General features: G+C 36.8%; 2 protein-coding genes and 1 long non-coding RNA gene across 5 annotated transcripts; 2 read left to right on the plus strand and 1 right to left on the minus strand.

Annotated features, from left to right (window-relative positions):
• The first annotated feature begins 1,990 nt into the window (after window positions 1–1,990).
• On the plus strand, window positions 1,991–5,775 carry tnni1d (troponin I, skeletal, slow d). Of its 2 annotated transcripts, none has more exons than XM_043236775.1 (9): window positions 1,991–2,771; window positions 2,880–2,907; window positions 3,115–3,118; window positions 3,230–3,265; window positions 3,354–3,395; window positions 3,472–3,603; window positions 3,687–3,776; window positions 4,404–4,586; window positions 4,982–5,775. In XM_043236775.1, the coding sequence occupies exons 2-9, from the start codon at window positions 2,900–2,902 to the stop codon at window positions 5,081–5,083; spliced, it is 597 nt and encodes a 198-aa protein (XP_043092710.1). In that variant the 5' UTR covers window positions 1,991–2,771; window positions 2,880–2,899; the 3' UTR covers window positions 5,084–5,775. The 2 variants fall into 2 exon arrangements, with proteins under 2 accessions (XP_043092710.1, XP_043092709.1); XM_043236774.1 differs by having other exon boundaries at window positions 2,131–2,771; window positions 2,842–2,907.
• Window positions 5,776–7,186: 1,411 nt separating this feature from the next.
• On the minus strand, window positions 7,187–17,655 carry b4galnt3a (beta-1,4-N-acetyl-galactosaminyl transferase 3a). Of its 2 annotated transcripts, none has more exons than XM_043237931.1 (20): window positions 17,191–17,655; window positions 15,399–15,487; window positions 15,250–15,291; window positions 14,695–14,784; window positions 14,526–14,616; window positions 14,326–14,426; window positions 13,116–13,183; window positions 12,954–13,029; window positions 12,777–12,843; window positions 12,541–12,684; window positions 12,315–12,421; window positions 11,820–11,920; window positions 11,616–11,677; window positions 11,032–11,212; window positions 10,451–10,674; window positions 9,956–10,109; window positions 9,786–9,858; window positions 9,507–9,660; window positions 9,231–9,357; window positions 7,187–8,567 (listed from the first exon to the last, which is right to left on the minus strand). In XM_043237931.1, the coding sequence occupies exons 1-20, from the start codon at window positions 17,327–17,329 to the stop codon at window positions 8,465–8,467; spliced, it is 2,193 nt and encodes a 730-aa protein (XP_043093866.1). In that variant the 5' UTR covers window positions 17,330–17,655; the 3' UTR covers window positions 7,187–8,464. The 2 variants fall into 2 exon arrangements, with proteins under 2 accessions (XP_043093866.1, XP_043093867.1); XM_043237932.1 differs by lacking the exon at window positions 17,191–17,655 and adding an exon at window positions 16,013–16,488.
• A 3,225-nt stretch (window positions 17,656–20,880) lies between these two features.
• On the plus strand, window positions 20,881–24,708 carry LOC122343375. Its single transcript, XR_006250763.1, has 4 exons — window positions 20,881–21,081; window positions 21,924–22,039; window positions 22,318–22,417; window positions 23,181–24,708. It is a non-coding gene; the product is annotated as an uncharacterized LOC122343375 (long non-coding RNA).
• Window positions 24,709–24,911: the final 203 nt, after the last annotated feature.

A 24,911-nucleotide genomic window follows, 5' to 3' on the forward strand; every position in this document is an offset into this window, starting at 1 on the left:
ATTTGAAATACCTTCAACTTGTTCTTTTAAACCAGAACGCTGCTTATCGTGTTTTTTGAGGGTATGTTTTACATCCTCACTGGCCGCAGTCGCACGCGACATCTGTTAAAATGAATTTGATTGAAGGCAATTGCTTTCAGTTATTTCTCAGATGATGATTTAAATCCGTATCAACGACCTTTACATCCACTGAAAAGCTCCTGAACTTTATCATGGGCATATTCAGCACACGCGCATGTTGATGTGTTGAGATAGAGAACCATTTATGCTTTTTTTTTAGCAGTTCAGGGCGTCTTTATGCGCCATGTTTGAAATAAACAAAACAAATCTGCCAAACGTCTCGTGCGTGTTTGGAACAAAGGCTACACGGCTAAAAAAAAAAAAAGTCGCTAAGACATAAAATCGGTGCATTACCTTACTTTTGAGTTGCTTTTTAAAATATACAGGGCGTGCTTGTTTGTATTTAATATGTATTAATGTTTGATTTTGTATTTTCACAGCAAACGTGAAATGAATATGGCTCTGGGTGAAGGACATGTAAGTTCATGTCTGAACAGTGGAGGGCGCAGAAAGATATGACACTATTCACTATTCAGCAAAAACCAACACCAAATGTGTCATATTTGTTTAATATGCTTAAATTAGGTCAGTAGCAAAGACATTAGGGTAACACTTTTTTGTACACTTTAGACAGTCAGATCAACTGAAAAATAAAATGATATGCCTAATAAAATTAGCCTGGGATAAATGTAATGGCGCATTTTATTACCAGTAACGATAACGGAGGATGAAAAAATAATGACGTTTTTTTTTTTACGTCACGGGACCCGGTTCGATTTTCACTGGTCAGCTATGCTTTTTAAAACCTGTGCTTTTTTGTTAGTTAGTGTTTTTGTTTGCTTGCTTTACTTAACAGCGAAGCGCCTTTTCTATTAGAAATGAAAATGATTTTTCAGAAATGTATGATAAATATGTGATGCTGCCTTTATAAACAAGCTATTAACTGTCGATATGAGGAGGAAAAAAAATATATATATAGTGTAAATGACCGTTTTCTGCTTATGTTTTGCTATATTTATTATTGGTTGAACGCCCCAAAATCCATTCAATTGTAGCCGATGTGCCTCATTGTGGTTTTATGTTGACGGGTGTTGAAAGGGAGTGATGCATTGAGCCATCAGCGCTCACCGAGACGGATGCTATAATAATAGCGGGGTGAGCGAGCTCCCCATAACTTGGCTGTGATCACGTTTCAGAATAAATAGCTGAATCACCTGTTCTGGACTTACGGTATTAACATGTCAACAAGGTCGTTTCCCTTCTTCCATCGATTATTCCCGTTCTCTCGCACGCACACTATACGCAACAATACCGCGGATCTATAAAGCTTACGAAGAACGCTTGCCTCTACCGATGGCTTGTCAGGAACGGCGGTGCGTTCGTTGGTCGGAAATCTAGCTTTTTGTATATAGTGCACGTTTGACCTCCGAGTTAATCACTTCCTGCTCAGGAGTAACTTTAGAAGTGTGCGGAACAGGTGTGTGGATTATCGTCGGCGCTTCGTGAGCTTATTATCTGGTAGTCGACAGGTGAAAACAAAGTCGGTTTGACTTTAATCATACTTTTGTTTTTTTTGGCGAATGGCATCTGCTATACTACTTATTGCAATTGTTAATTATCTGCACGTCGGCACTGAAGCGCATTATAAAGCAGAACGCAACCTGTTGAGTGTAAATGTTCATTTTAATTAAAAATAATTAAATGGATGCTATGGTTGGAACAATATTGGAACAATATTGGAACAATATTGGAACAATAAAGCCCTCCCTGCACCTACCCTGACCCCACCTGATACTATATTTTCGACTTTTTGATCATTTCCTAGTTTTATTGAAAAATAAATGCTTTTCTGATGTGATTTGAAATTAAAAAAAAAAATTTTTTTGTCATTTTTTACATTTTGTTTTGCTTAGTCTCTTTAAGTATTTCCTGTTAGCTAGCAGCGATAAAATTAAAAGTAGATGGAACTGACCGTATGAAACCGTTTTCAACGTGTCAGCCTAAGTCAATTTTTAAATTAAAAATGTTCAACATTGTAAGAATTCGCATGCATTGTTTGTGATTCTGTATGAGCTTTTTTTGTAAGACGTCGACGCACGAAGGAGCCTCAGCAGCAACTAAAACGAATTTTACCGTATGCATTTTTTTATTTTTTGTGCACTAATGAATGAAGTCATCAGTAGCTTGCCGCTACTAATAATTTAAAAAGTACCACAGCGACAAACAGCACAAGAAAACACCTTAGAATTGAACACACTCCCTACTGATAACAGCAATATTATATGGAAGACAGATAACTATATGGGACAACATCCTCACAATTTACTCTATGATGTTTTATCATTTACCTCAGACATTGTTTTCCTCTTCTGATCGTGACTCAAGAGCACAGGCTTGCTATCTATACGTGGGCCGAGACCCGTTGAGGAACTATTTTAAGAGGCTATATCCCGCATGTGAACGAGTCAATATTTCGCGAGTACAATGTTTGCGTTTACGAACTCAAGCCCAAGCCAGAGAAAAGCCATCGTGCGTTCTTATGTATTGCTGTGTCGTCACAGGTTTGCTGTTGGTAGTATTTCATTTGTAGAACACTGCCAAGCCATTCCTGGCGACAGACACTATATCTGCCAGCCAGTGGTGGCTGGACTATAAAATCCCTTTGTCTCAACACCCTGTTGTTCTGCCTCTTGTCCGCGACCATCAACCAGGTATGACATCCTTCAACGGATTTGCCTTCAAAATTTGCCTGTTATTATTAATTACTCATTCGTTTTGTAGGTTTCATCTAAAATCTTTGGTTGAAACAATCTTTTTAGTAGTTCAGCAAGACGGCAAAATGGGCGAGTAAGTACAATCCTTTCTCTCTTTTTTTGACGATTATTCGACGTCTGATGTTTACGGAGCATGAACATACAGCATTACAGTCTGTGAAACTCATTAGCCGTTAAAACTTAGTGGTCGTTACATTTTTGTGAAACGGCTTGATTGCTCAAAATGCCTCGCTGATAATTGTTTCCTTTTCTTTTGCACCTTAACCATTGATACTTGCAGTCCGGTAAGCAGTTGTTTTCAATGCGATTTTCCATTTTTACCTAGACAGTAGTATTTAACACAGTTATCAAACTAATACTGATTTTTACATATAAATGTTGCTTTAATTTGCCAGATACGAAGGCCTGGAAATCCAAAAGTGGACAACAAAGTATGTCTTAATCGTTTTAAAAGGCGTGCTAAGCAATACTTCACTCGAATGTATCACTTTTATATCTGCATCATACTTCATTCAACAGCCCAAGTCGAAGATTTCAGCATCTCGAAAACTTTCTTTGAAGGTTGGAATACCTATTTTGTCGTACCAACGTTAAGGGCAAAATTTGTTATTAAAACTCCTCTTCCTTTTTCAATCAGATAATGCTTCTGAACAGAGCCATAGAGGATCTGGAGAAAGAAAAACAAGACAGGGAAGAAGAGAAAAATCGCTACCTCACAGAAAAACACCCTCCTTTGCAGATTTCTGGGCTCTCTCTGGCAGAGTTACAGGTGATGACAAAATGTAGTTTGGGTTCATTTATTGCTTCTCAAATCTCGGACCAGTTGTATTTATGCTGCATATTCATCTTTAGAATCTGTGTAAGCAACTCTATTCCAAAATAGACGTAGTGGATGAAGAGAGGTACGACTATGAGGATAAAGTCAAAAAGCACAACAAAGATGTAAGTATAAAACCAACAAATAATTGCTATCAGTATGGACTATATGAAATCAATACAGGCATGATATGGGTTGGTTTGAGGTATTGGCCAAATATGTTTGTTCCAGATCTAGTTGGTCCGCATGATCCAATGTGCATGATCTAAATGCACATTTTTTATTAATAAGAAGCAGCTTTGTGATCAAATTTTGCGTTGGAGCTGTGGTTTTGGATAACACAGGATGGTTGGACCGTGCTTTTGAAACACGGCTAACAACGTATTTGCGAAGCGCAAACAAAGAAGACAGGATTGAACTGGCGAGACTGGCCAGAAACACAGCATGAAACACAAGAAGGTTGAAAACAGAGACTGAAAGTGAACGAAACACGGAGAGATGCAGAGTGAGAAAAGATATAGAGCAAATACCAACTGCTGATGTCAGGTCATCAACATCATGTGGAAAGCAAAAGCAAACACTTCAGAATAAACCGTGATCTTCAACCCGAGTTCTGACAATGGGTTGCATACTTCTGAGGGTGCATGTACTAACCAAGAAACTTACGTTGAGAAGAATGGATGTTCTAATAGATCATTTTTTGAGGTATCGCGGACCTCACTGGTTGCGTTTCATTGATTTTTTTTTTTTAGATCAATGAGCTTAAGTTGAAAGTTCAGGATTTAGGCGGGAAGTTCAAGAAACCTGCTCTGAGGAAGGTGCGTGTGTCTGCCGATGAGATGATGAGGGCATTGCTGGGCTCCAAACACAAAGGCTCCATGGACCTCCGTGCAAATCTGAAGTCAGTCAAAAAGGAGGACATTAAGCAAGAAAAGGTAAGGCGAAATAAAACATACCAAGATTTGCTGCAGAAAAGAAGTTTTTTTTGGTCTACTTCTCACAAATAACAAACCACTTTGCCTCAATAAACTCTTCATTTGCTGCTTATTAATAGTTAGTAAGGTAGCTTTTAAGTTTGGGTATTGGGTAGGATTAGGGATGAAGAATATGGTCATGCTCAATACGTGTAATAAGCAACTAGTTCATAGTGAGAACTGGTCCCTATATTAAAGCATTTATGTTTTTTCTAGTCAAGCTTTTAATATCATTCTAGAAATTCTGTTTAGTCTTAGTCACGACAGACACATTAACTCGGCACTGAACATAATTCCAAGAGTTGATCCATCTTAAATCATGCGACTACAATCCATTGTTGCTTTCTGTCGAACAGGTCTTGACCTCTGAGGTAGGTGATTGGCGTAAGAATGTGGAAGCCATGTCTGGAATGGAGGGAAGAAAGAAGATGTTTGACGCCGCTGGGGGAGGCCAGTAAACCCCTTTGTTGAACCGACCTGACCTTCTGGCTGGTCTTCACCGAGAAGATATAAAACGGAAAGAATGAAGCTAAAGAGTTTTGGCTTTGACCTTTCTGAGCTGCTGTTTTTCCGAGCCAACTCATAGTAACTGCTAAGTAATAAGTCGACATAGGAAAATATAAATCCTGCGATTATCTTCTCACCTTTTAGTTGATTTAAAGCTGAATTATGTTCTGGAACACATACTATTGACGCTGCTCACATTCTTATCCATAAAAGTAAATAAGGGGCTGTCAAGATCTAAAAAGTCCCATCAAAGTACATCCCATGATCTAAATTTCAAGTCTTCTGAAGCTAAGAATTTTTGTCATGATGCTTTCATTTGGAGTTTGACGACCCCTAACCAAAATGTGTCTTCATTCTGTGGAAAAATAATATGTGAATGATGTTTTTTCTTAAAAATATAATTTGACAGATCTCCATGAAAGACTAAAGTGCAGACAAAGACATAAGATAGGCCTTAGTAATTTTTAGGTGTTTTTGAGACTTCCGTCTGCAGCCATTTCATTTCATTATAAATGTATCAGATAATATTAATAGTAATAATAATAAAAAATGGCATATGTTTGACTGGGATATATGTATGTTTTTGTGTGTTACAATTAAGTCTTAAATTGACATTAAAAGTTACATTATTAAGCCAAAATAATAAGACTTTGTTCTTTTCTAATCTTTTAGTATTCGCAAATATAATTAATTAATTAATTTAATCGGCAAGAGCCGATAACATACATGTACATTTCATACTTAATCATTTTTCATAATTAGCACATTTAGTGCACTGAATTGCTTTTCAAAAATAACAATTCTCAGTGAAACTGTTAGCTTTAAAGATTTTTTACCTCAACAAATAGCAACAGATGTATTTCTTTATGATAAATGGTGAACAACTGGTCTCTGAAGATGACAAACGATTCATTGTTCCGTTACATGACAATGACAATGATTCATTATCCATTCTTTTGTTCTGGCTCAGATGCGACATTTCACTGTGGTGAATCTGAGAAGACGAGCTAAGCTAAAAGGTTAAGGGATGGGCCATTTCTCATGGCGACAGCAGTAAATAAACAGGTTAAGCGGGCCGTTGTTTAAGTACAGCCCTGTTCGTCCTGTATTTTTAGTCCTGTTGAACCCTGTATCTAATATGACTCAACCTTGAAGAGATGAACATTAGAAAGCGCACATGTCATTATGAACTCAAAGCTTGCGGGGTGAAAGAGCTCGCCTGTTGACACCTAGATGGGTCATTCACACTATGAGACGCACGGGAACAATGGAAGCCCAGGCGTATTTGTCTATGCAAATAGCGAGGTTTATGCTAAAATCAAACAAGCAATGACAAAAAAAAAGCTTCTCCGGTAAACTGATTCTGATTTAAGAACATTTAGCTTATTTAAGGATTTAAGGTTATTTTAACCTCACCCAGTAAGTGACAACTTTATCGTAATCGTCCGTTACGTCTGTCTTTCAATGCCTGATGAACAATAGCAGGAAATCTGCTTACTAACAGCCTAGCAACCTCACAGCAATACCTTAGCAACCGTTCAGAAAATCCTTGTGTCAAGGACAATAGCCTTGTGGGTAAAATGGCAACATATGTCACAGTCTTGCACCGGTGGATGAAGGCCTGGAATCTGAGACCGGTGTGTAAAACTCCCAGACGTATTTTAAAGATTACATGCCGTGAACTTCAAATATTTAACATACTTTTGAAAATCCAGTGCTTTATCTGATCCTTCATAAGCGCTCGTTGTCACGGTTGTAAACAAGGCGTCTTGGCGTCACGGCATCTTTTTTTCCAAGTGGAGCGTTAAAGAACACGACAAACAAGTCTCCCGGAAATCCTGTATAATTCAACCAATCTGACTACTTTTGTGTGCCATATGCATCGGATGTTTGGCCAGTGGCTGAAGCTACGCATTGTCTCGAGTCTCGTGTTCGAATCCCGCCTTGTGGACCTTTCATGATCGCAGAGCTGCACTATTCTATCACACACACACACACACACACACACACACACAAAAGAATAGCATGTGCAATAACACTGTAACACATTAAAATAAAGTGTAAACATTTTTTTAATCATGATCACAAATGATAGTCATTTTAAACATAATACAATTATTACAGTTTATTCAAGTAGTCTGCATAATGTACAGTCATCTGATCAAATTCGGAACCGGAAAATATTTACAGCAAAATGTTACCACAACTTCATCACCACATTGATTAAAGTTACCGCTACTTAATTGTGATTGGATGCTGAAGGACCGCGTTTATATAAAACCATGGATTAGTATATAGCTGTTTGTCTCAATATGGTAAGAGAGAAAGGGACATTTCTACAGGCTTCAGTCGTAAGTTGAGAGGGTAGCGACGTCTAAAGTTGGCATCATCTAAAGTGGCTCACACTATATTTTTAGACCATTTGTTCATTGCAACTAATCTCACTCAACCTTGAAGAACATTTGAATGCACAGCGTCCACTATGAACTCAAAGGCAGAAGAGAGATTTTTTTATTATTATTATTTTTATAACAGCTATAAAAGTCCATGTGCCTGCATGCATTAATCAAAAAAGTGTGAAACTGAAGTAATGGCATCTGAAAATTGAGCTTTGCCATCAGAAGATAAATTACGTTTTTTAAATATACTTACATAAAACAATATATAATTTTACAATATTTCAGCCTTGGTGAAACTAAAAATATCAATAAAAGCTGCCATAAGCTGAACACGCGACAAAACTGTTTTAGTGTGTACAGAAGTGTAAATAAAGAAAAAAATACCAGATGTACCTACTTAATTATTTTCCCAGACTAAAGGTCTAAAGTTTGTGTTTTTTAAAAAAAAAACCTTGTTATGGATGCAAAAACGCAGGAAATACGATTTTTTTTTTTTTATGATGAACAAATGTTTTGAAGGAAGTGAGTAAGCATGAGACTGTGTTTAATTTAACTTTTAACATATGAATATTTTTGGACAAAAAGTGTCATCCAACAACTTCATTCTGCTAGTAAATGCTGCCATAAGCACTAGCATTTCTTCCTTCATTAAACCGCTGAAACACCACCAGTTAATCACAGGGCTGATTGTCTAGACAATGCTGAAACAAATGCTAACCTCTAACCTTAACTTACACCCTTTGCATGTTGGTTGCATATGCTTATACTGGTTGTCTCAATCAGATCCATCCATGACTTTTCTCAGTTGAATCCATGAAGTCTTTTCTTGTCAGATGAATGCGCGATTGAGTTGTTAGACTGACCAACAAAATCATCTGTGGTGGTGAGGTTTGCCTTCATCTGGTTTGGAAATAAAGTCGTGTTCATTTGCTTTTAGCCTTGATTGTTGTTTTCCCACATTCCACGTTTGGAATGAAAATGGTGGAAAAAATTTCTGAGATGGAGTCGTTCCACCTCTAACCCATTTTCTAAGACTCTAAAAAAGAAAAATAAGAGATTAACACTTGAAAAGTGCACTCAGTTTCCTTTTTTTGTTACCTAAAGTCATTATTACTATTATTAATAATTATTATTATTAGTATTATTATTATTAGTAGTAGTAATAATATGCATTTGTATTAGACGTTTATTCTAGTTATTTTAAAACTCCATGTACAATAACAATAAAATGCAATAAAAATAACAACTTTATTCTATTTTAAGTTGTTATTGTATCGACCATCGACTATTATATTAATATTATATTGGCAGTCAATGGGACGATTACAAGCCTACTGGATTTCAGCTATATTATCTTAATTGCGTTCCGAAGACAAGCAAAGCTTTTACGGATTTGGAACGAAATGACAGTGACAGTGAATAATGTCAAAATGTTCACTTTGGGGTGGAGTAACCTTTTAAAAGAATTCCTGATCTGCCAAAACTATAAAAAATGCTGTATTTTAATGCATGGCCAGTAGTTGGCGAAGAATTACTACGTGTGCACACATTCAAATTTGCATTTGTAATAATTTACATGATGATGGTATCGTTTTCAAAATCTTGCACTTTGAAACCTGTTTTCAAAAGTTTTCAGCCCCCCCCCATTGTCAGTGAAATGAATAGCCAAAATTTGTAAAACATGATTGGTTTTCATTACCTGTCTAATAACTCCCAGTCTTCACCCCCCCATTTGTCCTTGAATTCTACAGTGTTCATGCCACCAATACGATCCATGTCTGACTTGTAGATTGCCATCAAACCATAACCAGAAACCTCCCAAAAACCTATAGAGTACATTGGGGTTATTAGCGCGACGCATGTACAAAACATTTTTTTTTACTGTTTCTTCATTTACCTGGTGAAATCGAAAGACTGGTTACTTAGCAAACATAAAGAGATTTGGAAAACACTCAGTAATATTGGAGCTCAGTACCAGTTGGGGCTCTTGGGGAAGCACCGCAATCCAGTCTCATCACAATAGGACCATAGACCATCTTTCCCTCGACACAATGTTTTCTTATAGTGGTTATTATATTCACTGGATAGTAGAGGTGCAGGTCACACAGGAACAGAATACTGTGCTTATCCTGAGAAGGAAGAACTAAAATTACAACATCTTCCACATATCAGTTCATTCGTCCAAAACAATAGCTTCAAAGAAAACTGAAACTGAAACATGAAGAGCTTATATTGTTAAAATGAGGTTACCTACTTCAACAAGATCTATTCCAGCTTGAAGGCCACCAGATCTTTGAAAATTACCATCCATCTTCTTAAACTTGTAGCTGTATATTTGTGCGTGTTAACAACATTAGCTATAGGAATTGTGCACTGACAAACACATACATATCTATACAAAAAATATAAAACAATGTGTTTTACCTTGGTAATGTTGACTTTTTGAGTCTTTTCTCAATATCAATGTCAGAGCTGTTGTAGTCTATAATTATTACATTAAAGTTTTTGTCCCCAGTTGCTCTGTACACTTTTTCCATTTCCCTAATAAACTGTATGATCCACCTGGCTTGATTTTTCACTGTTGAAAGATTCATATTTTTTAGGAACACGTGCACAGACAATACCAGACAATAAAATGCTGTCACATTTAATGCAACAATGTTGGAAGGTTGGAATGTTAGCATAGTTTTTGATGAATTATGTTGTCAACTTATCAACATGTAATTACCCATTAGTTATACAACGATAAAGGCATTCTGACATTATATGACAGTAAAATAATAACACTTCATTTTAAGGCGTCACTATTACACATATCACTAATTACTGTGGTTTCAATTTGAGGAACACAGGCTGAACAGGTTTTATGACAGGTATGAAAAACATCAAATAGATACTGAAAAATGTGATTCGTTTCACCTGCCACGATAATATGAACAGTAGCAGATGGGTTCCAGCTGAAGGCTTGTGGACTGCAGAGGACCATTTGCTTGCCTGAATTCTCAGCTAATGCATAAACATAACGTGAAACAAGAGCTTTCTGACCCTGTGGGCCCACAAGTTCTAGTTCCACCAGATAACGGTTGCCCACATCCTTGTCTTCACGCCTTACCACATTTACCACACGTAACAGGGAGTAGCCACTGAGAAGATGAAAAAAAAACAAATACAGCATAACACCTCACCTGGTTTCTGCATTGTCACGTTGCAACAGAAAGCACTGGGTGCAGCTAAAAGAGCCAGATCAGATAATTGTGTGTGCATACTTTTAGGTTTATGCTGTCACTTAAGTTACATGACAGAACCATACGAATACGATTTTTCAAACAATGACACAACTTGGTGGTAAGATTAAAGCATTAGGGAATATGTTATATACATTTTTGATAATTACATTCTTGACAGGATATCGGAAGAATCACCAAATTTTGAGGCTAAAAGATCTACAGTGCATCATTTTTTTTTCTGTATTTGTAATTAGCAATTTTAAATGCACTTACCGCGTCTCTTCTTTTGAATGTAGCGCATTTAGAAAGGCTCTAACGATTGGCATGGCATGACTCTGGGACATCACAATGTTTCCAGATGTTCTGCAGGAATTTGCCACGATGGCAGTTTGCTGCGAAGCAACGTTGAGGGGTTTCACGTCATAGACGCGCTGCCAGAAAGGTCCTTCAGGACCTGAATTAAGCACGTATTACAATGGTACTATATTTAGTGTGCACAGAGCCTACGAATATACAAACAAGGTGTGCTTTTAAGCAATCTAGGTTTTAGTAAAGAACTGTCTTCATATCAATAATCATTTTTCATTTTATTGTATAGTAATGACTTATGATGTGCTTTGTGAATCATTTATATGCTCTCTTTTTCACTGTTATGTAATTCCAAGCATATCTGGTCAGTTTTTGATATTGTTTAAAGCTAATTTCTCTTGACACTGCTAACATACAATTCGAGGGCAGAGATATGGCTGTTAACACTTTGTGACATCGACAAAAGGAGCATTTCAGGAGTGACTCTTCAATGGGTGTTTTTGGAATCTTTATTTTTTTAAGATTATTTTTTACCGTAGGAGTTTTACCTGTATCTATCTTTTTTACTTCAGGATCTTCAACCTCGATCAGATAGGAAGCGAGTCCTTTACTAAAAAGTGAAGACGTAGTAGCATGCAGTTAGTTGCAAACAGGAAATACGGATTAAGCTTGCGTATTAACTAATTTAACGACTATGAAACAAGGCAATAGAAAGGTGTATTCTGATTAATGTCATGCTGTTTGCTTCATACTCTGCCTGAAAAGATGGATCTTGTCTGTAGAAGCATATCTGATCATTATTTGCATGAGTTTGCCTTGTGTAGTCATTTGGGTACACTGAAGAAAACTGAATCTACAAATACAGAAACACAGAGATACTTTTAAACTGAATTATTTCACTGTTAAATATGTACTCATGCTAATTCTAATGCTAATGTTGATTTCATAACATGCTGTAAAGTTGTTCATTATTAGTTTATAGCAAACTGATGTGTTGTTATGTTTACTTTGGTTAGGAGTTTCTGGAATTCAAACTGTAAACTAAAGACTTTTTTTTTGCCATCGAGGAATAGTTAACATTAACAGGCTAACATTAGTTGTAGTGTTAGCATGATAATACAATCACTCTCTTGGACATTTCTGTGATTAGCATAACATTAGTTAGCGATTTTAGCTCCGTGTACTAAATCCCTTCAAAATCAAATGCGCTTAACCAGGATAAATTAGATTAAAGATGCTTAACTCACCATATACACACCCTCATATCGTCCAATTTGCTTATTGAGTATGTAACTTGGACTGTAAGGGCATTCAGGAAACAAATCTTTCAGGTAGGATTCATCTAGCAGTTTGTCTGTTTAAACAAAGAGAACACGTTTGGTCTGTTTTCAAAAAACAAAAACAGAATGTTTAAAATCACATTCAAATAAGAGTGTTCTTCAATACTCCATTGAAGATTTACGTAATGCTGACGTTTATAGATGTGATCACGTGGGTCTTCTCTGATCATATCTCCAAGAGGATGTGGTGATACGGGAATCGCCTCAAGGAGCCTATCGTAACTCGCTTTGGTTTGAGGTATGTGATCAATATCTCCCATTTGTAAAGAAGATTCATCTGACAAATTAAATTAGTATAGATGTTATTAACCTGTCCTGTAAAAGTTCCTCTTGTTGGGTCCGTCATTTGTCATTTTGGGACAAACGTACCTTCATATAATGACAAAAACTCAGAGGTTATTACAGAAAAAGTGCCATTGTCACGGTTTAAACTCCACTGCAGTAAAAAAGAGAAAAGAAACAGAAGCTGAGATTAACAAAATGTACAATTTTAGGTTCATTGCGCAAGCTAAATTGTCTACCGCATACATATACTGCAATACGTACAGCTATTTCCAGATGATCCATTCCGCTGCTTTGCTTTAAAAGGACTTCGAAAAAATATTTCATGTCTTTCACCAACCTAAGGAGGAGAGAGACCTTGCATTATAGCATGATAAAGTCTTTGAGTATGCTTTAAAAATAAATAAATAAAATAAAAATCCTTACAAGACAGGTGTGGATATTTGGGATGCAAATTTCCAATACTCGCCTGGCGCAGTCCATTCATTTCCTGTCTGATTCAAAACAGAGATTAAATGTTCCTTTATATAACACGCTGAAGAATATTTCAATAATTATTCACTTGTTTAAAGCGTGTACGTAATTAGATATGCGGTACCAAAAAATAAAGCCACTAGGGATCTGCAAACAACTAACGCAGGAGCTATTTTTCGATATATTCATTGCATATTGAATTTTTCGAAAGCATATTTAAGTATGTTTATATTAATGCTAACTGTATCATCAATAAAAAAATGTCACTTGCATTCATATTTTGATAGGTCAGTTCGCCTAAAGGTTTTAATTCTGTGTTCAACCCTCACTGTCAACCTAAGTCTTTTGTATTTCTTTTCAAGTAAAAATAGAAAAAAACGTTTGCATGCATTTTGCCCATTCATTTACATACAAATGTAAATGAATTTACAAATTTTGAAAATATTTGAAAATGGCTTTCAAAGCAAAAACAACAGCACAAAAACACAGTGACAGCTACTTTTTAGTCATTTCCATGGGAACAGAGATTGCTGTCTGTAATAAAACCTTTTAAAAATGTGAAGAAAAAACGTTTTTTGTACGATCATTGCCGTGTAAGATGCAATGAATTGAATCTTATTAATGAAATGTGCATTTATTTATTGTACAAAGCATCACGCCACAGTGTTACAACCTAACCATAAGCACAGTGGCAATGACATAAATTCAGCGTAACAGTCTTTCAAATGTAACATAACTGAACATTAAACTTTAACAGATGTTTCCCTTCCTAAAACATGATACAGCACTTCCTTTTAATATTTATAATATGCAAAGCATTTTGGCAACTAACCAACTGACCTACAGTTCAAAATGAAATGGCTCATTCTTTTAAAATAAATAGGTAGCTTTCTTTCCTTCCTTCTTAGTTTCCTTAGAAAATGAGAAAATCCGGCCCCTGAAATATGATGGTTTAACATGATCTTGCCATGCTTTTTTTTTTTTTTTTTTTTTTTTTTCTGAAGAGCTATATACATTTTTTTTACTCCACGAATCCTTTTTTTGAGTTAACCGACATAATTGCGTAATTACAATTGTATTCAGGTGTAATATATTTGCATTCGTTATAAATCTCAACCACTCGAATCGCTAACAAGCGTATCCACGTTCAGACCGGACATACCTCACCAACGTAGACGAGGCGTTTAAGGTTTTCCGGGCTTTCATTTAAACTGAGCCAGAACTCTGAGTTATCGTCAGAGGAAACGGCAAAAATATATTCATCTATAAGCAGGGAGAAATCGGTTAATTCGTTAACTGCCGCTACAAACGTTCCACTGAATTATATATATAATAAAACACTTATTTACTTGCTGGACCCACCGGTTTCTGCAGGATGAAGGTAGCCAAAGATTCTCAGACCGTAATTGCTCCACTGAGGTGCCATAGCAAGTCTGCTTACTGTGGTACGTACCTTTAAATAAACCCATCATATTATATTATACCCCGAGACTATCGCTTGATAACGGTACACATACTGTATAGAACTAACATTGGGAAATAGCGGATAGAGCAGGTTGTTCCTAAGTTCATCAAGAGATCCACCGCAACAGTCTTCAAAAACGTGCAGATTCACTCGACCCTAAAGAGGAAGCAGAAATGCTCAAGTTGTCTTCAGTAAGCCACGACAGAATAAATAGTTCGCAACTGGGCAGTATTTGTATTTACAGCTATTGCTTTTAAAATCTAATGGTACAGGCGAAGAGTTTTAGGCTCAACAAACCCTTGCGTAGTTCAGCGGTTCTTTATATAAGGTACGTTTTTTCTAGTATACTTTTTTTGGGCCTTGACAGTGTTTATTACTTGGCAGTCCAAAATATCTTATATTGGATTCTCAATGTGAAATATAACGACATGGGGGTAAGCGAATAATGACAAAGTTATTCAAATAAATTAAATAGAATATTGAATATAGTGGAATGTTTTCTTGTGGAATGGTAATGTCTTTTTTATCAAAACATTCACGAACATTACAAATATATTAAGAATTCTCTCTTGCTCTCTCTTTTTAAGTCACGATACACTTAATAAAAAACTAATGTTATACCTTATATGTTTTGATTGGCTGTTGATCCTCAGCAATAGTTTTCTAAGGAAATTCACAAGAAGAAGAAAATATTAAAAATGGGGAAATGAGAGAGAAATTATCGTCTTTTTTTGAATATTTGTACATAAAATTGAAGTCAACAGTCTTACCTTGATTTCCAGTAGATCTGGGGGTTTATCATCAACCAGCTCTGATTCCCTCTTCTTAATATCTTTGATGATGTTTGTTTTTGCTGACCCTTAAGTTGAAACAAGTTGAAATAGTTCACTTGTTTCAACTTGAAATAACCTTTTACTTCAACTTCTTTTGAAACAAATTTTTTTTTTACAGTGTATTGTATGAAGTACATGTTACATGCAAAGCCATAAACTATCAGTAATCTTAACTGTTGACATTTTAACCTATGTTAATATACTTCCTGCTAAACCACTAGAAATTCAAATAACGTGTGTGGCGTACAGAAGAATATCTACATCATTTAATTATAATTAAATATGAATAAATGATTTGTTGGGTTAACAAGAACAACGACCATAACAACAATACTAATAAATATATAAACCAAGAATAATATTATAATATTAATATTAAATGGCTTGATGAAAGCAAGATTGTTCTTTTAGGAGTCGCAGACGGTTTGTGAGAAGACCCCCCCACTGAATTCAAGCGAGGCGTGGTGGCGCAAGAATCATGGGATTTTTCTCAGACTTTGGTGCTGGGCCTGTTGTTTTCATCATGGATCATTTTGAGTACATTAACATACTTAAAGAGGTCATGTTGCTTCATGCCGAAGAGGAAATGCTTGATGTTTCAACAAGTCAGCAACCCCAAACACACCAGTAAACATCTTCCAGTCCAACAAGACTCCTGACCTTAATCCAATAGAAAACTTGCTGGGTCACATCAAAAATGCTGTTTTTCGGGCAAACCAAGAAACGCAGACAAATTGTTGTCTGTAGTGCAATTGTCCTGGGCTGGAATACCTGCCAGAGGTCGCTCGACTCCACGCAAGATATGAAGAAATTCCCAGAAACCATGGCTAACCATTCCCAGAAACCATGGCTAAAGTGATTCACAAGAAAGCTAAATCTTCAAGCATTTCTCATTTTATACATTTTATATATGTAGAGTAATAACACATTTGATACTTTGTTTTGATTTAAAATAGAATGTGCAGTGTTGCCAAATGCATTTCTGTGTATTTAAATAAAAGTTATAATAAGGATTTTGAGCTTCATGTACTTTCTTAAACACACTGCTATTATTTTGAACACAACAATATATATATATATATATATATATATATATATATATATATATATATATATATATATATATATATATATTTATACACACATAAACAAACATTATTATAATTATAATATAAATATATAGTACTACTGAAAGGTGTACTACAAGAGCGTCAGAAAAAATTTCAACAAAACATTTGATTTGGGATGACTAACAGAAACAAAAAAATAAATTCTGAAGAAAATCCTAATAACTCATAACCATCCCTTTTAATCTTGAGTTGTTTCAAAGAGAATAAAAGCATAATTTTAGTGTCACAGTGGATATTTTATACTGGCTATACAAAAATAGAAGAAAGACAACTAAAATAGGACTTCTAGGTATAGAAGGGTGGAGTTGCAGAAACTGACAAAGCTTGTGAAACGTTACACCTTATACAGTTTCGTTCAGTCAATACATCTTGCATTTTATGAACGGCTAATATGAACAAATTAAAGATTTTCTCAGTTTTGCGCTTCTAAATGATCTGGCAACCTGAACTGGACCTTAGGACTCAAGCTCTACTGCATAAGAAAAATGACTGACTAAGAATATCAGGCAAGCGATTTTTGAAGAAAGAATAAAAAGCATAAAACACCAGCTAAAAACGAAAGAAAATAATACAGCCATTATAAAAAAAAGATAACTTACCAGATGGCAAAACATTTCTTTGCGAGTCCACATAATATGCTCCCAAAGATATAAAAACATAAAATATAATACATATAACAAGTAAAAAAAAGAAATATAACATCACCTTGCGGTGGTGAAAAGCTCTCAGAGTCAACATTATGCCAGACACTGAGCACGGTTTGATGTCCAGGATTTATCAGGCTGCTTTTTGACACCATTGTCTCACACAAAAACCGGCTGAACAAGATGTTTGTGTGACAAGGGTTAGTTAAATGTTCTGTTGGCTGGAGTTCAAAATCTCTCAAAATCTCCCTAAAGTCGATCTTATAGCTTGTTAAAAATAAAGAAAGATACTGTGAAAAACGTATAAATGTAAAATGTAATTTAAAATAAAAAGCTGAATGGTTTAGGCAGGCGGTTCCCAGTTCCAGTCCTTGTTCCGGCGCCAGCGTACTTTGCATACCTCTATTAGTTAACACAGCTGAATCAGATCACCTTGTTAGAAGAGAGCTATGTGCATGAACTGTGTTCCTGTTGATATGAATCCTACACAGTGTTCATTTATATACAATGCCTTCTGCTAATATTGACACCCTTGGTAAATATGAGCAAAGGTGGCTGTGAAAATAAATCAATGGAGCGTGGTGAAACATATCGAAACATACAAGTTTCAGAGAAAACACCTATGAGAGTTGGCTTGTTGATTGTGCATACTGAGCCACTTCCTATGGATATTGGTATTTACGGTAACAGCATGCCTCCAATCATTGAGAAAGCGAGACTGCTTCAGATATTTCTTTTTTTTTTCAGCATGGCTAGATGAACGCTGGGGAAGCGTGCCTTTCAAGGAGAAGGTCGCTATACAACCCACATCCAACCCACAGGGAAGTCAGAGTGGGTTGAGGGACATGAGAGACATGGGTTTACCAAAAGGGAAACCTTAGAGTGGAAGAATACAGAAGATCACATTATATGGTACCTAGCCCAATATAGCGGCTGACCGGGGCTCAGGGCATGCTAAAACCATAACTGGGCATGGTTTTAGACTGCTTCGCCAAGTCTGACTGCCAAGGGTGCTCGAGGATGCTGCGATCCAGGGAATTCTTCAATTTTGGCAAGATTGGATCTTGAGAGAATGGTAGTAGCTATCTAATCTGGATACACTCTGCATCTGGGTGGCTGTGGTGGCCTCAGAATAAGCATACTAATACTTGCTAATAGATGCTATTCTTCTCACAATGTAACAAGTACATGTTGCTATGTTTAGCGTTCCTGGTTTTGATTGTCCTAATTAATGCAGCCTAACGTTTCATCCAAAAATGAAAATTCTGCCATCATTTACTCACCCTCGTGTAGTTCGAAACCTGTATGAATTTCTTTGTTCACACAATAGGAGATATTTTGAAGAAAGCTCGTAACCAGGCTGTTTTGAGTCACCATTGACGTCCATATTAATTCTGACCCTAAACAGCCTGGTTACAACCTTTTTTTTTTTTTTTTTTTTAAATATCTCCTTTTGTGTTTGGCAGAACAAAGAAATTCACACAGGTTTGGAACTAAATGATGAATGATTTTCATTTTTGGTTGAACTATAAACCTTAACAGATTTGAATAATGGAAATGTGGTAGAATGTAATGTGTAAATCAGGAAGGAAAGACTGCAGTAAAATAGTGTGTTCCTAAATGCTTTTTTTTTGATTGCAAGACCTTTAGACTTACAGCAGAAGATCTGGATTCCGCAGTAACTTTCATTGGCAAAGGAGCTCTCAAGAGAATGTCTTGATATTCATATTTCTGTTGTAATTTAAAGACTATGATTTATATATGACTGTGCATATATATATATATTTGATGTATATGACTCATGTATATAATGATTTGTATTTCTAAGTGGTTTAACTGACATTGTTACAACTGACCCTTTTTTTACAATCATCTCCAGTTACCCTGAGTTGCTTCTGGACAGTGAGAAATTCTCACTGGTGAACAGTCATTTGTTATATTGTCTGTGTTTACTATAGTCAAATGCAAAACCTACTTCACTATATGAATAACTTTGGTGTCAGGCAACACAGACTCAGATAATATAGTGAACAAAAGAATAGTTCACTGAGGCAGATAGTGTTGCTGATTACTACAGCAACGGCAAACTGAGCCAATCGATGAAGAGGTGAAAAGGGACAGAGTAACACCACACACCCACACAATATTTCAATAAATGTAGTGTAGAATTCAAAATTCATAATAAAAGAAATCCATAAATTAAAGGTTAAGAAAATGATCAATTAAATGATTATAATTACTGAAATAATCACGGAGGTGCTAGGGAAAGACTAGAAAAACCAAAGCTGCCCTCTAGCAACCCCAAAACGAATTTTAATAAAATAAAAACTCACTATGGCTTTTTCACACATATTTACAATTAATTGTCCAGCTCCCCCTGTTATTGACCTAGTACCCCTCAACACCTGCGTTCAAAATTCTCTGATTTGTGCAGAACTATCAGTCTCTCGTGGAAGGAAGGAAGTAGTTCAGGGATGATAATGTCCTCTCTGGGAAAACAGGATATCTCTTCTGAGCTGTATACTTCCATTACTTCCAGAAGACCATTTTGGTGTCAGGGGTCCAGGATGTCTCGTACTGTGTACATGCCTCTATGGTCCTTGATGGTTCCATGCTATAGAGAAAGGAGAGGTCCGCCAGTTTTGACAGCAAATTACTGCTGATGGTGGTGAGCTGAGTCCCAGACCCTCTTTCTTTCCTGTAACCAGTAGTCTACAAGAGGTACTTTTCATGGTTCCCTGGACAATGGGAAGAACTGTTAGTTAAATATTGGGGGACTATCGCTAAAAGTTAATGCTCTACCATGCTGGAAATATGCCCTACACCAAATCCAACCCTAAACCCGTTCGAAACAAGCTCCTCGTCTCTTAAGTATGTCTCCATACCCCGTGAGCTACCGATCAAACCTACAGTCTATGAAAACCCATAGATATTAAGCTGGGTATGTGTTATGCTAAAATGTAAAAGCATCAGTTTTTAAATATCCCAGCATATTAATATTATTTTGAAGTCACATTATATTGTTCAAGTAATAGTGTGAAAATTATGCTTTATTAATCGAAACTGTAAATTTGTGTGAAAAGGAATACAAGGTGTCAGAGTTCTACTGCCTCTAGTGTTCATTTATTTTGGAAACTGTAGCGACATGTATCATAAGGTACGTATTTTGTGCCATGAGACCAGGGGCCTTTTAATTAATAAAACTTTCATCCTAAAACTATGCATATGCTCAAAAGCTAGATTTTATGTAAGCACAAAAGTTTTCAGATTCATAAAAACCTTCATAAATCCCAGTCAGATGAAGATTGTGCATATGTGCATGTCCACCGTAACTCCTCGTACAAGCCCACTGCTGACAAGAGGGCAGAGCCCACTGCGACTAATGAGCCATCGCCGCAAGGAGAGACTGAGCAGAGGTTCTCTGCGAAGCCAGAGCTGCAAGAGACGTCAGACCAAGTGCGAGAGCTGGCGACAGAGCCTGGCTTGAGGGATAGAGCCATGGATGGAATGAGAGCGGAGTGGACTATGCATTATGATTGAGGGTGAGTTGTATTTAGATCTGGATAAATGGCGAGCGGTTCCTTGTAAGTGCACCCCAGTGTCCGTTCCTCTAGTGCATTTTCCTAGAAGATGCCCACCCTCCAACCCGCTCCAGCCTCCTCCTCCTCTGTCATCTGGCAGCCCCTTCATTCGCCCTCAGCAGACCGTCAGTATGGGGCGAGCCACATGGGACTGCCATCCTCCTGCTTCGTCGTGGTCGGAGCCTCAGAGGCCCAGACTCGGCTCCTAGCTCCTTCTCCTCCACCATCTTCCCTCGATCCTCCAGCTCAACATCAACACCTCCATGTAAGCAGCTGCAGTTATCATTATCAATAGCCATTATCAATAGACTCAATCTGGATATTGGACCGTTCGACCACTTTAAGTGTGCATCATTGATTATTATTCTAACAATTTTTTTTATAAAAACCCCCTCAAATCTCACAAGCCAATTCACTACAAATATCTAAAGTATCTGAGTAATGACTAAATTCAGTGATTATCTCCACTAATGAGAGTTGAATATTTAATGCTAATGTGTACTGTATATTGACATGAATTCATATCACTCTAAGCTAATTTTCCAGTCGAGTTTGTTTTTTATAATTCCCACTTTTTACGTAGGAAGTGGTTTTGTGCGTACCGAACTATTACAAATGAGACCCCAGGTAGAACCAAGCGGATGTTTTGAAGAATATTCTTTTCTGCACGTGGTGAAGTAGTGGTGAAGTATATTAAGTGGCAAGGAATGCAGAAACAAAAGTGGAACAACTGAACTTCCTCAGTGTCTCACCACAGTGTAGGTTTTCTTTACTTTATTAAGTTACCTAGTGTTAACGTGACAAATTATACAGTTAGTATAAGCATACTATAGCCTAGCATATCACAACTGCTTTTCTTGTGTGCATGTTTTCATGTGGGTGGGAGTAGTTTGCCCATATTCAAATTTGTGCAAATGTGTTTTTAGTCTATGTGCTTTTAGTCATTTTAGTCTAAGTCCTCTTTATTGACATACGGTGCATGTCCAGCACATTCAGTATCACATTTACTATTGAACAGTTTAATATATAAATGTGACGTTAATTATTCTTGTGATTGCTATTTAAACTCTCACTGTTTAGATCTGATTTTCACGTTTTTAATTTCAGTATAGGCACACACCTAAAAGCTTCCACCCTTATTGCCTGCAGAAACAAGATACAGTTCAATAACCTAGGTGACCTTTTGTTACAGTAACGGAGACAATGATGCCACACTATACAAGGTAGGTTGTCTCTATAGGGAATGTCGTTAAATCAGCTTTTCTAGGACCTTTCAACAAGGAACTAGGTGGCAAGAGCCAGTTATAATTCTGGTAACTACCCTTAGTAATTGAATTAATTCTTAGTGAAATTACAATTCTACATTTATTGGAAGTTGATTAGCCAGGTCCGTATAACCCTAGTATTTTTCAATGAAATTTTTTTAGGCTGTTAAGTTGGTTTGTTTAGTTATTTAGTACCTGGACATCCCTTGTATCCATTTCTTTGTTTATCTTCTTAGATTTTCAAACTATGCAATGCCAATGGATCTATCCATGGTTAACCCGGTGTAGCAGAGGACCGGACCGAGGATGGTATTAAGCTTGATCAAACTCCCACAGGTGAACATTCCCTTATGCACCATACTAGAGATTTTCTGGACATTGCTCATTTAACAAACTTTCAAGATTTAGCTGTTCTAGATTTCTAACAGTCTAAACTCACAACTTTAGCTAAAAGACTGAAGCCAGAACTTTAATCACACCTACCCAATAATGGTCCTCAAAGGACCACTTTATGAATATATGGACCTAGCCCTCTAGCTAAGCAGATCTCCTTTCACTAGGGGCGTGGTGGAGAAAGAACTACTGACTAACTCACAGGAAACCTGAAATACAAACCTAGGCCTCCCACTGATCTCAGTGCAGTGTCCCCAATTCCGGGGGTCTCAGTGTTTCAATGCTGTTTTTTTTGCTTTCTGGACTTCCCTTGTATTGGTTCAAAAATCCCTCAGAAGAAAATGTTATAGGTATGCATTTTGGCCGAGAACAATGACACTGACATATTGTAAGATATCTCAGAGAAGGATATTTTCAGCTGAGACAGCTCAAATCTGCATTTTAGTCTGGGGCTTAAACATTGTCTGTGAAAAAGGGGGATATGTTTATTTGTCTGGCATCTATAAAGTCCTGAACAGTTAGATTTCTTACTGGGGCCATCTAGGGGCCAGTAAACCTTATCACAAAGGCTAGAAATATGTATTTTTTGTGTGTTTTTTTATTTCGAGAGTAGAGAGATATTTAAAAAGATATTCCTGGCTTTCGTGCATTCAATACCTCTCCACATCCCTATCTAATCATTGTTGTCTTTTTTTTCTTTCAAAAGCACTGATACACAAAAGGAGTCTGCCAGTTGTCAAGGTATCTCCATGGAAACAAGAGAGATGGTTTGGGGAAGCCCACTTCAGAGCATCCTTTACATTTCTGTGATCTGGACCCTCATTACAAACGAACCAGGTTTAAACGAAAAACACAAACACACACAAAAAAAAGAAGAAAGAAGAAAGTCCAAGTCCTCATCTGTAACCTACACAACACTTTAGAAGGGCTTCAGGAGGGAAGACAGAGCCATTTTTCTTGGTGTTTCCTACGACAGTCTGGAAAATATGAATTTCGTCTGAGGTCCACAGGGGGAGGATGAGGGGTCTACCAGTGTCTCAGTTCATTTCACCTTTGGAATCATCAGAAACTAATGAAAAATGAGAGGTTTACACAGCAGCATGATGCCACATCATTGTTCTATTGTGTGTCTGGGTTTGGGCATGTACAGAGATGATGTCATGGAATGACAATGAGAAACTCAGATCTTGCAATAAAAAGCACTTTTAACTAAAGATGAATATATACATAGGTAGACATAAATATAGAGAAGTTATTGTCAATTCAGTTCAGAATGGTGTTCGAAAATTATATGTTTTCCAGTGAAAGTTTTTTTTCAACGGTACAAAATGCTCCCAGAAACCAAAGGTAAAAGTGCTATTCAGTTAACAAAGAACTCATATACGCCTTGCCCCAGACTGTTATCTTGTTATGTCAAAAAGGAGGGTTAGGTAAGATGGCTGTTCTTTCACAACCCACGTTCAGAAGCTTTTGTGACACTACAGCGAGTTTGCTTTGAAGCGGAGCAGCATTAGCGGTGGTAGAGGAAAGCTCGTGTGGGCTGGGGTTCTCATTAGGACGGATAGGTTCCGAGGAAGCCGCTGAGCCTTGATTGTAGGATTTCATTTGGGGCGCTTACTACTACTTTTCTTGTATCTTCAGGCAGCCGCCATACTTCAAATGCCAATTTATGAGTCATCACCTACGCATCAGTCTTTCTTAGGACTCTGTGCTGCTAATTAGAACACAGAATCTGAGATTATATGATGAAACGCTGGGAAAAAGATTTGATTCGCGGCAGAGTGATCTCATTTGTATCCGTAGGTATGTGTGCATCAAAGGCACAAAGACAATTTCAACCAAAAAAATCTCACGGCAGTTTTACTGAATTCGTACAATCTCTGCATACAATGTGTTCAAGCCCTACAGATTATATTTAAAATTGTACGTTCTCGTGAGAATCACGTCACGTGAATTCACGCCATACAAAGTTGTTTAGGTTGATAATTGAAACAGAAACTGAAGGAGTTAAAAAAATTGTTACCTTTTCAAACTTGGTACACACACCCAGAGACAACAATCAACAAAGAAAGTCGAAAGCATTCCTGCTTTCATAGTACAACACGTGACACGTGGTATGAAAGAAACAATGCTGAAAGAAGCAATCTGTTATGTTACATGCCAACTGCGCCCATATTATCTGTAAATTTACCGAATTCAAAGTACACCTGGGACAAAATAAACATTTTAATCTATTTGTCTTGGACTTTATACTGACACCTACTGGTAAGGAAGTTTCTTAAAGTACATTGCATGTGTAGGGGCCTTAAACATGTTTCTATTTTTTGCAGCTAGTATAGCATGCTATTAACCTATTTAACTTTAATTTGTAATAAGAAATATGATTGCATCCATAATAATTTATAACTATAAATGCAGTAGGGTAGAGTGGGGAAAA

The sequence above is a fragment of the Puntigrus tetrazona genome, chromosome 4, assembly GCF_018831695.1.
Source record: "Puntigrus tetrazona isolate hp1 chromosome 4, ASM1883169v1, whole genome shotgun sequence".
Lineage (NCBI taxonomy): Eukaryota > Metazoa > Chordata > Actinopteri > Cypriniformes > Cyprinidae > Puntigrus > Puntigrus tetrazona.

Excerpts from the sequence above, each read along its gene's own strand:
- b4galnt3a (XM_043237931.1), bottom strand. The coding sequence starts at position 17,329 with ATGTTGACTCTGAGAGCTTTTCACCACCGCAAGGTGATGTTATATTTC. Across the intron at positions 15,488-17,190 it reads AAGAAATGTTTTGCCATCTG|GGTCAGCAAAAACAAACATC; the intron begins GTAAGTTATCTT and ends TTTCAACTTAAG. Across the intron at positions 10,675-11,031 it reads CATTCAAAAGAAGAGACGCG|TGGCTACTCCCTGTTACGTG; the intron begins GTAAGTGCATTT and ends TCATCTTCTCAG.
- tnni1d (XM_043236775.1), top strand. Across the intron at positions 3,777-4,403 it reads TCAAAAAGCACAACAAAGAT|ATCAATGAGCTTAAGTTGAA; the intron begins GTAAGTATAAAA and ends TTTTTTTTTTAG. Across the intron at positions 4,587-4,981 it reads AGGACATTAAGCAAGAAAAG|GTCTTGACCTCTGAGGTAGG; the intron begins GTAAGGCGAAAT and ends TCTGTCGAACAG.